The following is a 15,589-nucleotide window of genomic DNA, read 5'->3' on the forward strand; positions in this document are numbered from 1 at the left end:
GACATCTTCAAGTTGTCAAGGTTGAGAAACACTGGGTTAATGCATCCAGCTGAAAACTAGGAGACCTTGAGTTCCAGGTCCACCTTAGGCACAAAGCCAGGTAAGTAACTGTGGGCCAATCACTCTCAGCCCTAGAAAGTAGGCAATGGCAAATCACTTCTGAAAAATCTTCCTAAGAAAACTGGAGGGACTTGTCCAGTCTGTGAGAGTTGGGACACAATAGGTAAGAGGGGGGTGGGGGAATCACTTCTACAGAGTTATAATTCCAAACTGGTTGTTGTACCATCCTTATTGCATTTGGTACCTCCATCATCACCTCCAAATCTATAATCCCTTTTGGAGGACAGGAAAAACAATTATTAAGGTCCCTTCCAGCTCTGTTAGTCTGTATGCTGTTATTATCTTTTATGGAATTCTTGCTATTATCTTATTTGCCAGGCTAATACAAGAGGATTATTTTTAAGTTATTTCAAGAGCATAATGATCATCAGCTGGCTTCCCAGAAATTTTGGGATAAACTTATAAGTACTATCATTTTTTTTCCAATGGTGGACATTTCCAAAGGGTCAATATAATCTAAATAGCTATTTTGGAGCCAGAGCATCCTCAAACTAGTTAATGAATGAAATGTAGATGTCTTTCTCAATTAAAAAACAACCCATTAAGTTCTTTAATGTCCATGCTTTGTCTGTCATCAGTTTTAAAACACAAAGTTCTGGTATCTTTATGCCAGAATGCTTCCTTAAGCAGGAAACGATGAGACAGAGGTCAGAACTCTTGCTTCCCACACAAAATGAAAGGAGACAAGGAGAAATTACTGCTCATCATGAGCAGCGAGCATGAACTGACAAGAACAGAGCAGATTTTGCTGCAACCTTCCCATTTGTAAAGAAAAAAAATAGCACAAATGATATTTGAAGAAATCACCTTGCCTTTCTGTTCAATTGGGGTGTTGTTGTTTTTGCTAGAGCAGAAGAAAACCGTAAGTTTAAAATAATGTCAGTTGCTCCCACTTTAATCTACAAAATTGGTGTTCTCCTAGAACTGTTATTTGGATCACCTCTTGAGAACCGCTTTATGAGTGTTAGAATTGTAAATACCAAAATGTGTCTTGGAAACTTTCACACAACAGGGAAAAGAAAAACCACATAGATCTTGGATCATAAAGGGCTAGAGATGAACTACAGTACCGATTCACCAGAACTAAACTTCTCTGGCAGATGTAGATTAGCTTTGGACATTGGGGCTCAATAGCTAAGACGCTGAGCTTGTCGATCAGAAAGGTGAAAAGTTTGTTATTAAATATTATGGATGTTTAGCTAGAATAGGACATAAGGATTCATTGGAGGATTTTAGAAATATTAAATGAAATGCCAGTATGTAGTAATGTATTAAACTTTGGTATATTTTATGATGGACGTTTAAATAATTATAGTCAAATAAAAATGGAGGTATAAGGGTAACATGTATAAATATCTGAATTTAAATACTTGAGTTAATATGAATTATGCTTGATGACTCTGGAGGAGATGCACGAAAACCTTTTGTAACCAACTGATACTTTCTACAGTATGTAAAGAAGGAAGATTTTATGTGTTGTGTTTGTTTTGAAAATAAAAATAAATTTTATTTTTTTAAAAAAGGTCTGCAGTTCAGCGGTTCGAATCCTTAGCGCCGTGTAATGGAGTGAGCTCCCATTACTTTTCCTAGCTTCTGCCAACCTAGCAGTTCAAAAGCATGTAAAAATGCAAGTAGAAAAATAGGGATCACCTTTGGTGGGAAGGTGAAAGCATTCCATGCGCCTTCGGAGTTTAGTCATGCCGGCCACATGACCGGCATGTGGTCGGTCTTCGAACAGCACTGGCTCTTTCGCTTTGAAACTGAGATCAGCACCACCTCCTAGAGTCAAAAACAACTAGCACTTATGTGCCCGGGTACCCTTTACCTTTAATTTTAATGCTAGGGTTATAAATTCCCACATTGCTGCTTGAGAAATGAGGAACTTCCTGACAGTGAGAACAATTAATCAATGAACAGCTTGTTCATTGTTCAGCTCCTCCTTCAGGAGTTAAAGATGCTCCATTGCTTGATTTATTAAGCTTGAAGCCGACTTATAAGCAGATGGCCAAAATGACTAATCACTGAAGCAAGGATCCGCCATTCCCATGTGATCCTGTGTCTGCAGCACCTCCCATCATTCACTATGGCAGAGCCACTCCACATGGGCATAAGAGTCCATTGGAGTAATGAAATAGAGGATGGTAGGATCTTCAGAATCTCTTGGGCCTTGGAACCTAAACAAGAGACCGTTTCAGAAGTAGATATGAAATTCAAGGTGTGGGGGGATGGAGGGACAGAGAAACCATAACCGTAAACAATTGAACAAAGAAGTTGAGAACCAGAGCCTACAACTAGTGATCAACGTATAACTATAATTTGGACCAGAATTTCCCTTGTTAAGCAAGGTGGTTAAGTAAGTTGCACCCAATTTTATGAACTTTTTTGTCATGGTTATGTGAATCACTGCATCTTGTTAACTGGATTATGCAGTTGTTAAGCGAACCTAGATTCCTCTATTGAAGATATCTGGGAAGGTCACAAAATGGCAATCATGTGACCCAAGATTGCTGCAACGAGGCAAAATACACACCAGTTGCCAAGCACTCAAATTTTGATCATGCAACTGTGGGGAACGCCGTGATGGTTGTAAGGGTGAGGACAGGTTGCAACTCACTTTTTTCAGTACGTCACAATTTCAAATTGCCATTAATCAAATGGTCTTAAGTGGTCTTTCTACCTAATGACGGGACTCATTTTTTTGTTAACTGGAAAAAGGTTGTTCCTCACTGGGGTAGTGGAGAAAGCAGACACCTTGGTCAAGTTCTGCAGAGGGACAAGAAAAAGAGGCACTTGCAATGTTTAAATAGACTTTTATTTCAAGAGGTCTGCGAGTCAGGCGTCCCTGCTCCGGAGACATTTTGATGTTTTGGCCGCAGACCGGGAGTGTCATTCACCAGAAGAAGCTGGGTTTCACATACAAAGATGGGGATGTGTGAGAGAAGAGCATACACCAGAACTTCTAGGTTTTTCACTTCAAGACAAAGATTTACATCTTTCTCTTACAAGAGAAGCTGGCAAAGGGGGCAGGGGAGGGTGAGGGGAGAAGGGGAATAGGTTAAAAAACAGTCAGCAGACATCACAGTAGCCCAGGCACAGTATAGCAACAAGAGAGCAGACAACGTAACCAAGCCTCTGATTTTTAATAAGCATGGTTGGAGACGAAGAGAGACTCGGCGGCAGCTGCTCCCGTTTGGCCAGATGAAACATATTTGCCTTGGCAGGCAAGGCTGTTGGCCTGTAAGGGAAGAAAAGTCATTGAGAAAGAAGTAGGACATGTCCCAGGTCAAAAGTAGAAACAGCACATTGCTTCACTTTCCCTGCCTTACTGAGCTCATGGACAGCCATAGCAGAAACTGAGGCTAGCTATCAAAGTAAAGTCCTTTTTCTTCCTGAGACAATTGCAAGGAACTTTCCCACAAACCTCTTTTGTGGCAGAATTGCTGGCAAATACAAGACCACTCCTCCCACTTTCAACCTCTTTCCCCCAAAAGGCTCCTGGGTTAAGTGTGACCATCAGAATAATATAGCAATTATTATATTAAATTATTATTATAGCACTTAGATTTATATACTGCCCCATAATGCTTTACTGCACTCTCGGGTCTGTTTGCAACATCAGGATTATTTGCATATCCCCCCCCCCCAAGCGTCCTCATTTTTCCGAATTTGGAAGGCTGAGTCAACCTTGAGCCTGTCAGGATCGAACTCCAGGCTGTGAGCAGAGTTTATCTGCGATGCTGCATTCTAACCACTGCACCACCAGGACTCTTACATTATGGTAACATCACAAATCATTCCCACTAAAGTTGTTTCACTATTTGGCTTTTTCTGCTTAATCTTCTTGCCTCATCTTAATTTAAAAGTATGTCTAAAACTCTGTATGCTTAACTTTTGGGGAAACTGAATAATTTTAACTCTCTCATTCATGGATTACCCTAGTACTTTTCAGCGATCAAGACAACTCCTTGTTAAACCTTGCTCGATGAAACATACCAAAGCACGCTTGACGTATTCCTCCTGAGCATTCTTCATGTTTTCTTTCTTCCCACCCCAGGCCTTGAGGGCAGAAGCTTGCAGGGCACGGCCATAAGAGAAGGTCAAGGCCCATGGCTTGTGCAGAGGACACTTATTGATGGCATTCAAATTGATGGAAGCCTCTTCTTCACTCTGACCTCCAGACAGGAAGGTGACTCCTGTGACCAAAAGAAGAATGTGAGTAAGCCAGGCAGAACCAAACATGGATTTAAGGTCTATGAAAAAATATTTTTAAGAAGAGGACTTGCTTTCATGGGGGAAATTGAGCACTGAGAAATACGGTAGAGAAATTAAAGAATTCACTCTCTCTATCTTCAGAAATTAATGTGTACATTGGCCCTTTAAGAAAATGGTTCCAGTTATATATATATATGGAGTACAACTTGACAAAATGGGGAAGTTGAGGGGGAACACATTATTATAGGACTCCAGTAGCAAACAAACCACTTCCATTGTTTGTGTGGTATAAAATGTCATTAATAATCTCACAGGTCAGCTTTCTTGATGTGTAGGATCTGCAATTCCCAAAGTTCCAGCTTCGGAGTCCCAACACAACCGAAGATCCCCCAAAATGAAGAAATTAACATATTAATAACTTTTGTTGCTATAAAGTGCAACAAGGAAGCCCAAATGTGCATCGGTAATCTTCTATGGCTGGCATGTGTCTACATAACCCGCTGGGATTAGAAGCAGGCAGAAAATTGGAAGTTTGATTTTTCTTACCAGGCACTGCTGGAGGGACGGTGCGGCGTAGGGCAGTCACAGTGGCAAAAGCAATTTCCTCAGCTGCGTACTTGCTGGTACAGGCATGGCCGGGTGTCACCATGTTTGGTTTCAGCAGGGTCCCCTCCAGGTAGATATGATGGTCACTTAAGGCCTTGTACACAGCAGCCAGAACCTGTCCATAGAGTTAAATCAAGGGAAGATATAAATAATTTGTAAGATTTCCATTGTCAAAAGAATTCCCACTTGCATTAGGAGCTTCCTTTTCCCAGTTACAAGGCATGCAAAAGGCTTTCCCACCCATGCCCACTGTACCCCATTAGAGGAGCTCCATCCTCACCTTCTCTGTCACATACTGGCAGCGTTTGAGATCATGGTCACCATCGGGAAGGATTTCTGGTTCCACAATAGGAACGATTCCATTCTGCGGTTCAGGGAAAAGAGAGCCAACGATGATTAGAACCCCAAATTGACAATGCACAAGATAAAATTAAAAAAAAAAAAAAAAAACCATTTCAGAAATCAATGCACAACCCCTTTTCAAATCACAGGCTGTGTTCAATTTTGGAATAGTGTGCAGCACCACACCAACAACTGCCAGTTGCTTCCTAAGCACTTTTTAATGTGTTAATCCTAAATGGCTGACGGCTTTACTACCTGAAGGGCTTCCCGCTTCTTCTCTCAAATCTATTGGCCATTAAGAATTTCATGCTGTTCCTTTGTGTCTTCTCTGTTGGGAGAGACCTCAACCCATGTTGCTCTTGAGAAACTTGTTCGCTCACCCTCCCTCTCGTTATTTAGAAAATCGCTAGCTTTTTAAACCATCGCGAACAAGGCCATAAAATCCAGTCAGTTATATCAGGGGTCCCCAACTCCCGGGCCACAGCCCACTACCGGGGTCTTGAGCTGTTTAGAACTGGGCCGCAGAAGTGGCGAGCGAGCGTGCACATCCCCACTTGAGCAAGCAATAGGCAAATGAAGGCACACGCTCCATTTGCCTGCACAGTGGGCACATGTGCCCGCCACTCGCATGGAACCACCCCCTCCCCCTAGAGGTGGCATTTTACTGGTTCGGTCTGGTTCAGACAAACTGTTAGTAGTGACGATCAGTTGGCCCCGCTCACCTGCGCTATCCTGTCCTATATTTCCTTCTTTCTGGTTCAGCTGATTTCCATGCCTCCACTGTTGTACCTACTGATGCTGCCTTAGAAGGTAAGCAACTGAGCTTCAAATCGCTATATTTTGGGCACATTTGAGCGCATTAGGCCCGTGTACTCATTGAACCGATTGTTAAGCTGGTTGCATCCTACTACTGCCTCTCCACCTCTACCCACCAGTGTTCCACAAAGCCAGAAAGGTTGGGGAACTCTTGAGTTACGTGATCAATCTGTTTTCCATTGTCACAACTTTTCACCATGGAGAAGGACTCTACTATGGTCATAAGTCGAGGACTATTTAGCTTTTAAGTACACATATATTTTCAAATTAGCAGTTTTTAATTTTCTTAGCCCCCTTGACTTCTTGCTCAAGCAAAAGGTAGGATATAAATTCAGTAGGTAAAGCTAATATGGTTTTTTCTCCATTGGTTCCCTTTTTCCTTCTTCATATTCAAATTACAGATTGATGGCGATTTTTGGAAAAACCTGAAATGTGGGCATTTACAGATTATAACCCTTGCTGTGAACAACCATCTATTTTCAAGAGGAAAAAAAAAACGCCTCAAACAGATTCCTTTCCTTTCATGCTGTCTGCGAGATTATAAGTAGTGAAGCATAATATCTTTGGGGATGTTTACTGAAGTACGCCCCAAGGAAAATTTACAATCCAGTATCTAACTCCATCGGCAAAATAAGGACAATGAATGTCCTTGCAAAATTGCCCAGAGCCATTTCTGTTGATAGAAGACCACAAAACAGCAATTTCAACGCCACCCTCTTGAGACATACTTGGCAGCTAAACGATGTCATTAATTTAGGGAGTTCTGCTCCATAGAGCTGTGTCGAGCTAACTGAAACCCAGCCTGTCTACCAACCCAGCCAGCTAAGAATTTTTAGAAAGAGATCAAACTTGGGCTCTGTTCCATGAATTGCATTTGCTCCATTATGACGCTGTCCCCTCCATTAAATATGAGTGGGTGCATCGATCATCGTTGAAGCAAAAAAAGTGGCCGCAATCCAGCGACGGCCAGGACGTTGCTGTGCACCCACCTGCTGGCAGATGCTGGCATAACGAGCAAGCACATTGGCATTCTCAATGATGGCTAGGTGGGAAGGGGTGGTGGGAGTGATCTTCAAGACGCAGCGCCACTTGGCAAAGTCAGCACCATCCTTCTTGTACTGGGCACAGCGTTCAGACAAGCCATCCAGACCTGCAAATTAGAGATTGTACGAATGAACTTCTTTGAATGTCTCAACCTGAACGTTCAATTGCTACATGAATCTAGGTTGAGTCCATTATATCGGCTCTTATAACCTGCTCGCACATATTTACTCACCCTGGGTGGTGGTCTCTCCATTAGTTCCTGCAAGAGGGACAACACCTTTGTCAACCTGCAATGGATGGAACAAAGTAAGAATATCTGTCAAGTTGATGACCGATTGGTCTGTTCTCATCAACACACGGTAGTTTCCGAGTGATTATGGCAGAAGTACATAGATCCCCCTTTCACCCCTATGGGTGGTCAGCTGTGTCTCTTGGTTCCTCTACTAGAGCCCTGGAAGTTTGAAGATTCTTCACTTACTTTTCGCAGCCTCTCTAGTTCATCCTTCAGGTCCAACTTCTCATATATGTAATCCTCAACTTATGACCTGTGACTTAGTGACCATTCAAATTTATGACAAGCCTACCTTGGGGTTTACGACCTGAATTTGAAGTCCTGACAGCACCTCCCCCTACGGTTATATGACCAAACTTAAGGTGCTTAGCAACATTTGGCCATGTTTATGGCTTCTATTTTCAGCTCTTTATAGCGTCCTGCAGTCATGTGATTCACTTTACTTACTTCTAGTCTTCAGCAAAACCATGCCAATAAGAGGACCATTGGTTCACTTGACGAGAGAGGTATTCATTTAGTTTTCAGTAAGTACATAAGACCTTGGAATTTTAATCTATCAATTAACTGAATGTAGAAATAGGAAACAATAGCTGATCCAAATGAAGAGATTATAAAGGCACCACTCTGAATATCTGTTACAGTTGTCAATCTCCTGTTTTAGCCACCCTTTCTGTCCTCCCTTGTTGGTTCCCCATTAAACACATAAAAAAGATTCCGGTGTTTACTCTTGTGTATCCAAAAAACTTCCTGTCCATAATTACACTGGGAAAAAAGGGCAATTATGTTCAACATGGTTAAGCATAAAGCATTGTAAAAGACGTGGCATATTCTACCTTCCTATACAGAATCTTTCTTCAGGGACAATATATAGGTATGTTATGAGAGAGACTATTGAAACCCATTTTCTCCAATCCAGTGGCCTCCTATACCTTGGATCACGACTCCAATCCGTTCCATCCAAAAAGTTCAACAATGAATATTAGCATCCATCAGCATCCACCATTTTTCTTATGCGATTTAGTAAAAGAAAATTAGGTATGGGTGAAATCAAACGTTCTGTTCCTCGCATTATGTTCCAGATTTGTTCAGACCATTCCATTCCAATTTTAGGCTTTGCAAACCCCTAATTGAAACCCAACAGATGCTTACCTTGATGCCAACCAGGGCACCTTTGTCCTTAATAACCTTTGTGAAGATACGCCCATCGTCAGCTTTTTGGTACATGGTCTCGTGGAAGAGGATCACACCACCAATGCAAGGGTTGACACGGTCATCTGCGGTGAAGAGCAGCTGCCTGTAGAAGCGGCGGTTTTCTTCTGTGTTTTCGGCGCCAATGGACTGCAGGCGTTTGGCAATACTGCCTAAGAGGCAAAAGACAAAGCAGCCATTTGGGTCAAATGCTCCATTTGAGACCTGCAGGCCTTTGCAAGTCATCCCCCCCCCCCCGCCTCCCCAAACCCAGCCCAACTGCCTCTCAGCTGTACCCCTTTGGCTCTTACCAGTAGACTCATCAGCTGCTAGGATGCCTTTGCCAGCTGCCACAATGCGGAGGGCATTTTCTGACAGCTCCTTCTTCTGCTCTGGAGTCAAGGCTGGGTATTGGTGTGGCATCTTGAATGACTAAACTAGAGAAAGGCAGGAAGTGTTAATAATGGCTTGGTAACAAGATCCTGTAGCCGAAGGATGATCAGCAGGGGGACCCAGGTGCTTCTCTCAATTCCCAAGGGCATAGCAGTAGCAACAGTTTTAAGCCCCAACTTATAACTCAAGATAATTTTTTTTTTTTTTTTGGCAGGGGAAATACAAAGTTTTTCTGTGTTTTATCAATTCTTGCACTCTGCACATGCTCAGGGGAGCCTTAATCTCATCCTTCCCAATTCTGGGGCTTTATGGGTAGGTTGGAATGCAACGCTATCTTTGTTAGCCAGCAGAGGTCCAGCATCACAATTGTAGTGGGATACATCTGAAGGCTTTCCTAATTAGGGAAAGGACACCTCCTAGAATATGTTTATTCATTCTGAGCCATGATTTCCGTTCCAGCGACTGTAATGGTTCACATGGCTGGGCATTTATGATCAGGTCTCCTTGTCCCGTCCCTCTCTCCCCCCCCCCCCCCCGCAACACAACCATACACCTATCCCTGATGCACCCCCAAATGTAATGTTTTTAAGAGAACGTGTTACCATAGAGATTAGAGGAGGATTTCCATTCAGGTTAAAAGGAGCCCTCCCCAACTGAAAACAAGAATATTAAGTTCTCCTGTAAAGGGAAGAATTAACCCAGCCAAGGGCATTTCAAGGACAAAGAAATATTTTATTCCCGTTTTCAGCTTCCCTAACCCCAATGTTCCGGTACAGCCAGTAATTTTGCATTTAAGTCTCATCTTTCGTTCTGCAAACTACTATAGATTTTTTTAAAGAAAAAAAACACCCAAAAGCATAAAGACGAGGTTACGGTTGGGACGCAAAATCTGATTTTTTAAAGATTGGGAATTATACTAGAAGGAAGAAAGGCAAAATTCCACATCCCTCAATTCTCTGGCGCAACAGTTACAGATTAAACTTCGCCACGTGATTTCATCTCCTGCGCCCCTTCCCCAGTGGCTTCCCTTCCCCTTCAGTAAATATTACCTCTCCAATACAAGATTCTTGCATTTAAAAAAATGAATCAGGGAGAGAAATTAAGAATTGTTCCCCAATCTTGCAGCAGCGTTCATCATTCTTTCCCTTATTCCCCCCCCCCGACCCCTCCACCTTCCAAATCAAGATGGCTCACCGCTCTCCTCCTTCGGAAAAGTACCAACGCGTGCGCGCGGGGAAGCAGCAGTAGAAGCTACAGATGGCTACGGCGCCCGAAATCCGAGTGAGCAGCTCGAATCAAACGCAGAGCGCCCCAACGTTCCAAAATCGAACGTCACGTAACTTAGGCGGAAAAGGGTGAGAAGTTGACTCATTAAGGGGGGGGGGGAGAGGGAAGAGACTTAAAGGGGCCGAGTTCTTTCCCTGAATCACGACGAAGTTTTGTTTTTTTTAAACCACACAAGGAAACGAAGCGTAGCGTGGGCGGATGGCTCTGTTGAGTCGCGCACGGAAAAAAAGGCAGGGTATATCATTTATACGTCTTGGCCGTGATTGTGCAAAAAAGAAGGGGAAAAAGGTTACTGCTGCATAATCTAAGCAGTAAAATTACACAATCGATAAGATGTGGTTTTCTAATGGCAATCTAACGGCAAGGGAAAACCTAGGTTGGAATCTCCAGACAAAGTATCGGGCGGTGAAAAAGATATAGCCACCGTCTCTCTTCCATTACCCTTTTGTAGTGGTATGGAAGGGCAGTTAAAGAGCATGAAGGAATAAAAAAAAAAACCAACTGCTGAAGTTACATCAAATTGGTGGTAGGGTTGCCCCCCCCCCCGTTTCTCCTTAATATCCTCTCCAACTTCAATTTCAGTACTGACCTTTCAAGGGGAAACCCGATCGCTCTTCCTTGCACAGCTTCTGTCCTTCCTGAAGGACACAGGACTATTTCTGGATCTTGCCCTACCACACCCTGGCCCATTTATGAGTGCTGGATCTCAGCTACCAAAAAGAATGCCCTGGGCATATATGGACTTAAAGATAGCAAAATGCCATGGAAGTGATAAGAGGGAAGCAGGAGCATGAAGAAAAGAGGCTCCCAATGAATAGACCTGGGCGGAAAAATCCTAAAATTTTGGGTGCCTGCCACATCTGCCCAAGCCTTGCAAAAGCTGAAGCACTTCAGTTGGAATTTGGAATCACCAGATGTTCCAAAGAGCCCCTAAGTGGGGGAACTTCCTGACACAAAATACAGCAAAGGCAGCGTAGCTTCCTTGGTGCCAGCGGCCAGGGAAGATGGATGGGGACAAGGCTGCCCCCCCTCCTTCTTCTGTTTTTTAACCTTCCTCTGGTATGGATGAGCCACAATGGAAATAGATGCTAGCCCTTAGGGCAAGCCTTTGGTCCAGTGCTGCCTGCATGGTGGTTTTTATCTTCAGGATCAACATTATAGATAGGGGCAAGGTCAAATGGAGGGATTCTTGAACAGTAGGAAAATTTTGGGCTGGGGACGTCTGGGAATCGAAATCCACCTGTCTTAAAGTTGCCAAGTTTGAGAAACACTACTTTAATGCAAGGAGTCAGGGGATCAGCAGCCTGAGACCATGGAGTTAGTTTTTTTTTTTTTAAAGATAAACTTAAGTGGCATGTTCTGTGCCAATCTAGCAGTGTTAATTCCAAGAACCTAGGACTGGCAAATGAAGGAGTAAATATATAATAGTTATATATAATACCTTCCTGGGTTGCACCAATGCGGCTCCTGATAAGATAGTTATTAGTAAGTGGTGTGAAGACAATATATTACGTTAATTCCACAAAACATGGTTACAGTTACATGACCACAGTCCATGACTGATAGATACAGTCAAACGTTTATCATCTATTGAGCTTTAAATAGTATTTTAAAAAGGAACGCATCTGAGTTTGAATACTACCTTAATCTCAATCAGTTTCTTCTCAAAATCTATGTTTATTGTTTGAAGAAATACAGCGAGTGGCAAAATACTTTCTGCTTGCTCAAAAGCAAAGAATGAATTTATCTGAATTTATTTTAGGAATCAGGTTTGTTGGGGAGGGTGATGTTGGTTGTACTTAAAGAAGCCTTAGGTACAATCCATTTCTGAATTGCATGAACACAATCGCGCTCATGACTCTAATGCATCTTCCCAATTTGCTTGTTGGATATTCAAGGTGAAACATTCAGTAGAAAGGCCTACTAATTGTCTGGGTAAGGATCATACATAAATGTAAACATTCCTAGAAGTTTTCAGGCAGATTATTAACATCAAGGTACAACTGCTGAGTAGTCTTGCAACAGTGCTGCCTGTTCTTCTGGGTGAGTTCAGTTGTTAAAGGAAACAACAAATGGAAGATAAGAGAATGCAAAGAAGTATTTGCCAAGGTGGAAAGCAGCACTCCTAGTGACTTATCTAACGCCCCAGTGACTAGGTTAGTGTTTCTTAAAAGTTCTTAGCAACTTTCAGATTGAGAGTTGAAGACACATCTGAAAGTTGCTAAGGTTGAGAAATATTTGCCTCGGAGGTGAGAGAAGCACCGCTGTTTGATTTATGACAGGAGACAGGTGGCTCCGGCCGCCCCCTCTGCTCTCAGTGTAACAGCATCTCACCAGTTGCCTGAATTTCTTAATCCCTACCTAAAACTTTTTTAAAGGATAGCCTACCCTAAACCAGGCTGAATCCAAAGTGGGCTTCTTTTGGGATGATTACGGTAACTGCTGAGTCACAGGCTGTGTGCAGGCTCTCACGTAGCAAGCAAGTGGTAGGGGACAGAGTGGGGAGCCCCCCTCCTTTCGCCCCTGCCACTTATGGTCCTTTCTGTAGCCCTGTCAAAACTGAAGGATAATTTTTGAAGAACAGATGCAATTCTTGGAGACAGCTGCTCCAAGGGATGCTGCCATATTTTTGTCCTACAAATGGTATCTCGGTCTTTAAATCTGAAAAATAGATAATTATATTGCATGCAATTATTCTTATCCATTTTGGGGGTTTCTCTAAATCAGATATGTAACAGATGCCAAGCAGAGAAGCCAGCAATTAAACCAGTCCACAATACTGTAATATTTTCTGATCGGTTTCAGGATTTATGAAACCTAGTAACTTGACTCGCTGTTCCCAGACCCCCAAAATTCCTCTCATAGCTTGGCTTAAACAAGAGTGTGAACAGCTGAGCTCCCCAGTGCAGAAATGAAAGGGGGGGCAGCTCCAGAGTGAGGGGAATGTGGGAGGAAAACAGATAAACTTTCAATTCATTGCATTCATCTTCAGCTTCAAGAGAGCCTTTCTGGAGATTGGCAAGAACATCAAATTCATGACATAAAAGCAGTTTTATCATTTGAATGAAATGGACTCTGGCACCAAAAGCATGTAACACAGTAAGTTGCTGTAAGATTGTCTTGCAACAAATTATAGTGCAGAGTTCTACTCCCAAGATTGTGACTGGGACTGAAGAAACATGCTACCTATGCAGCTTCTTATGTGAAACTATTCCTGAATTTTCTTACCTCAGTAAAATCAATAAAAGCAACATAGCTAAAAAATAATTGTACAACACTAGCACTGTAAATAGTATATATGTTATTTGTTTTCACTTTGGTTTTTATGGCAAGTGAAGTATTTTTTAACATAACCGGCTAGCAAGCCATCCATAAAGGTCTACCAGGCTAATGATTTAGCAAGCCAAAAATATAGACAGTCTTTCTCACATTTTCATGAATCATTTGTACAAGTGATACATAAAAAATATAGTCTGGAACATTAATTGATTTTAATGCAGGATAGAAAGCGTGGGCACATTTTAAAAAATGAAAATATGCATTGCATTTATGGGTTGGATTGAGGCATGGACATACTTAAAAGAGTATGAAATCAATTATCTTTATCTATTTCAATGAAGTGTGTTCAGCTCTATAGATTTTTTTTTTTTTTTTGCAAATGAATTATGGATGCTGTAGAAGGAGCAATATAAATTATTCTACATGGAAACTATCCTACCGTCCTGGAAAAAAGGATGGAAGATGTTTAGGAGCAAGGGGAAAAAAGAGAAAGTGGAAAATAGCAGCATGGGTATAGATGTGTTGACTTAGATTGCAGGTGACATACATTTATAGACAGGAAGATTATATACCTTACAAGAATGCAGAGAAAATATTGAGCCACAAACATTCATGGTCTGCAGAACAGGAAATTCTGCTAGCAGTATTTCCTCAAACCAGCAACTTGTACTTTTTGCAAGTCATACCAGTCAAAAGGAAGAAACAATTGTCTTAGATAATGTTAGCTAATACACAGTTTGAGACGTCAACAATATATTTCTGGTACCAAAAGGAGCAGATATACCCAACTCCAAACAGGACTGGAACCTAAAACTTCTCAAATAGTCAGCACACATACACATACACACACAAACGCAAAGTACTATATCTAAAATGCCTAAAGGGAAGAAGAGATGAATGACCTGGAGGATTAAAAGAGAGCGTTTGGCTGTCAAAAAATAACAGAAAATGATGAAGATATTACATACTATTGTAATTGTATTGATATATAGTTATTAATAGCATTGTGATGAATATTATAACAAATATGTGGATTTTAATTGTTTAAAACCCAGATCTCAAACTGTTCAGTGGAAGTGGAATATAAATATAACAAATAAAACTTGGGGGGGTTTTTTTTTAAACCCTCTTCATTTTAAGAAAGATTAAAAAAAGATAATCAAAATAAGAGATGGATAGTTTTGACCCTGGGAAGAACTTTACTTGCGCAGTGGATCTGCAGATAATTTAATTCAATTTGTCCAGCACAGCCATTGTGACCCATATCTTTTCCAGAACCCCGATTGCAACTCCCCTCCCCCGGGAGTTGCAATCGGGGAAATCTTTTTGTTCCACTCACCCAGGCTCCATTGCTATGGAGAAAATGGAAGAGCAAAGCCAACTTCTCTCTTGTCAGCCTCTGCTCTCACCAACCTTGCTCCCCTCTAAAACTGTAAGATGAAATCCCAGCTTCTCCCTTCCTCCCCTCCATCCCATACCGTGGATACAGCAGGGGGTTCTGGCGAGACACAACAGCTCCGGAGGGTGCTTGCTGACTGGCAAGAGGCAAAGGCCGGAGGACGGCTATAAAAAGAGGGAGCAGTCACTGGGCGGGGCGGGACTAACCTTCTCCCCAACTCCTGACCTTTTGCTGGCCAGGCTAAATATAGGCCTGGGGACCTGAGCAGGTGAAACACGAGGCTCTTGACATTCCTTGCAGAGCAAGGAACAGCAAGAGGATCACAGGGCGAGGGGGGAGAAAGGGCCGAGGGCCAGCCCCCACCCCCATCCATGAGGTATCGCTCAGTTGCAACACACTTTCTGTTCTTTGAACTCCTTCCAGCCCTCTGGGCCCCCCATTCAGAGGCACTTGGTTGGCAGATCCTCCAGTTCCAAGATTTCCAGTTCCCCTCCCTGCCATCAGCAAAACAAAAAACAAATCCTCTCTTACCAAATCACCTTCTCTGGGTATCTCACTTCTGTTTCTACTGGATTTCAGTTTTCTGCTCCTGGGCCCCCGGATGCCAAGAT

At 42.4% G+C, this 15,589-nt stretch overlaps 1 protein-coding gene across 3 annotated transcripts; it reads right to left on the reverse strand.

Annotated features, from left to right (window-relative positions):
* Nucleotides 1-2,913: 2,913 nt before the first annotated feature.
* ALDOA (aldolase, fructose-bisphosphate A) lies at nucleotides 2,914-15,589 on the reverse strand. 3 transcript variants are annotated; one of them, XM_032237046.1, is made up of 9 exons: nucleotides 15,510-15,589; nucleotides 8,932-9,057; nucleotides 8,582-8,793; nucleotides 7,373-7,427; nucleotides 7,086-7,246; nucleotides 5,219-5,302; nucleotides 4,879-5,053; nucleotides 4,114-4,313; nucleotides 2,914-3,355 (listed from the first exon to the last, which is right to left on the reverse strand). In XM_032237046.1, the coding sequence occupies exons 2-9, from the start codon at nucleotides 9,041-9,043 to the stop codon at nucleotides 3,260-3,262; spliced, it is 1,095 nt and encodes a 364-aa protein (XP_032092937.1). In that variant the 5' UTR covers nucleotides 9,044-9,057; nucleotides 15,510-15,589; the 3' UTR covers nucleotides 2,914-3,259. The 3 variants fall into 3 exon arrangements, with proteins under 3 accessions (XP_032092937.1, XP_032092935.1, XP_032092936.1); XM_032237044.1 differs by lacking the exon at nucleotides 15,510-15,589 and adding an exon at nucleotides 15,058-15,161; XM_032237045.1 differs by lacking the exon at nucleotides 15,510-15,589 and adding an exon at nucleotides 10,208-10,437.

Source organism: Thamnophis elegans, chromosome Z (assembly GCF_009769535.1).
Source record: "Thamnophis elegans isolate rThaEle1 chromosome Z, rThaEle1.pri, whole genome shotgun sequence".
NCBI lineage: Eukaryota > Metazoa > Chordata > Lepidosauria > Squamata > Colubridae > Thamnophis > Thamnophis elegans.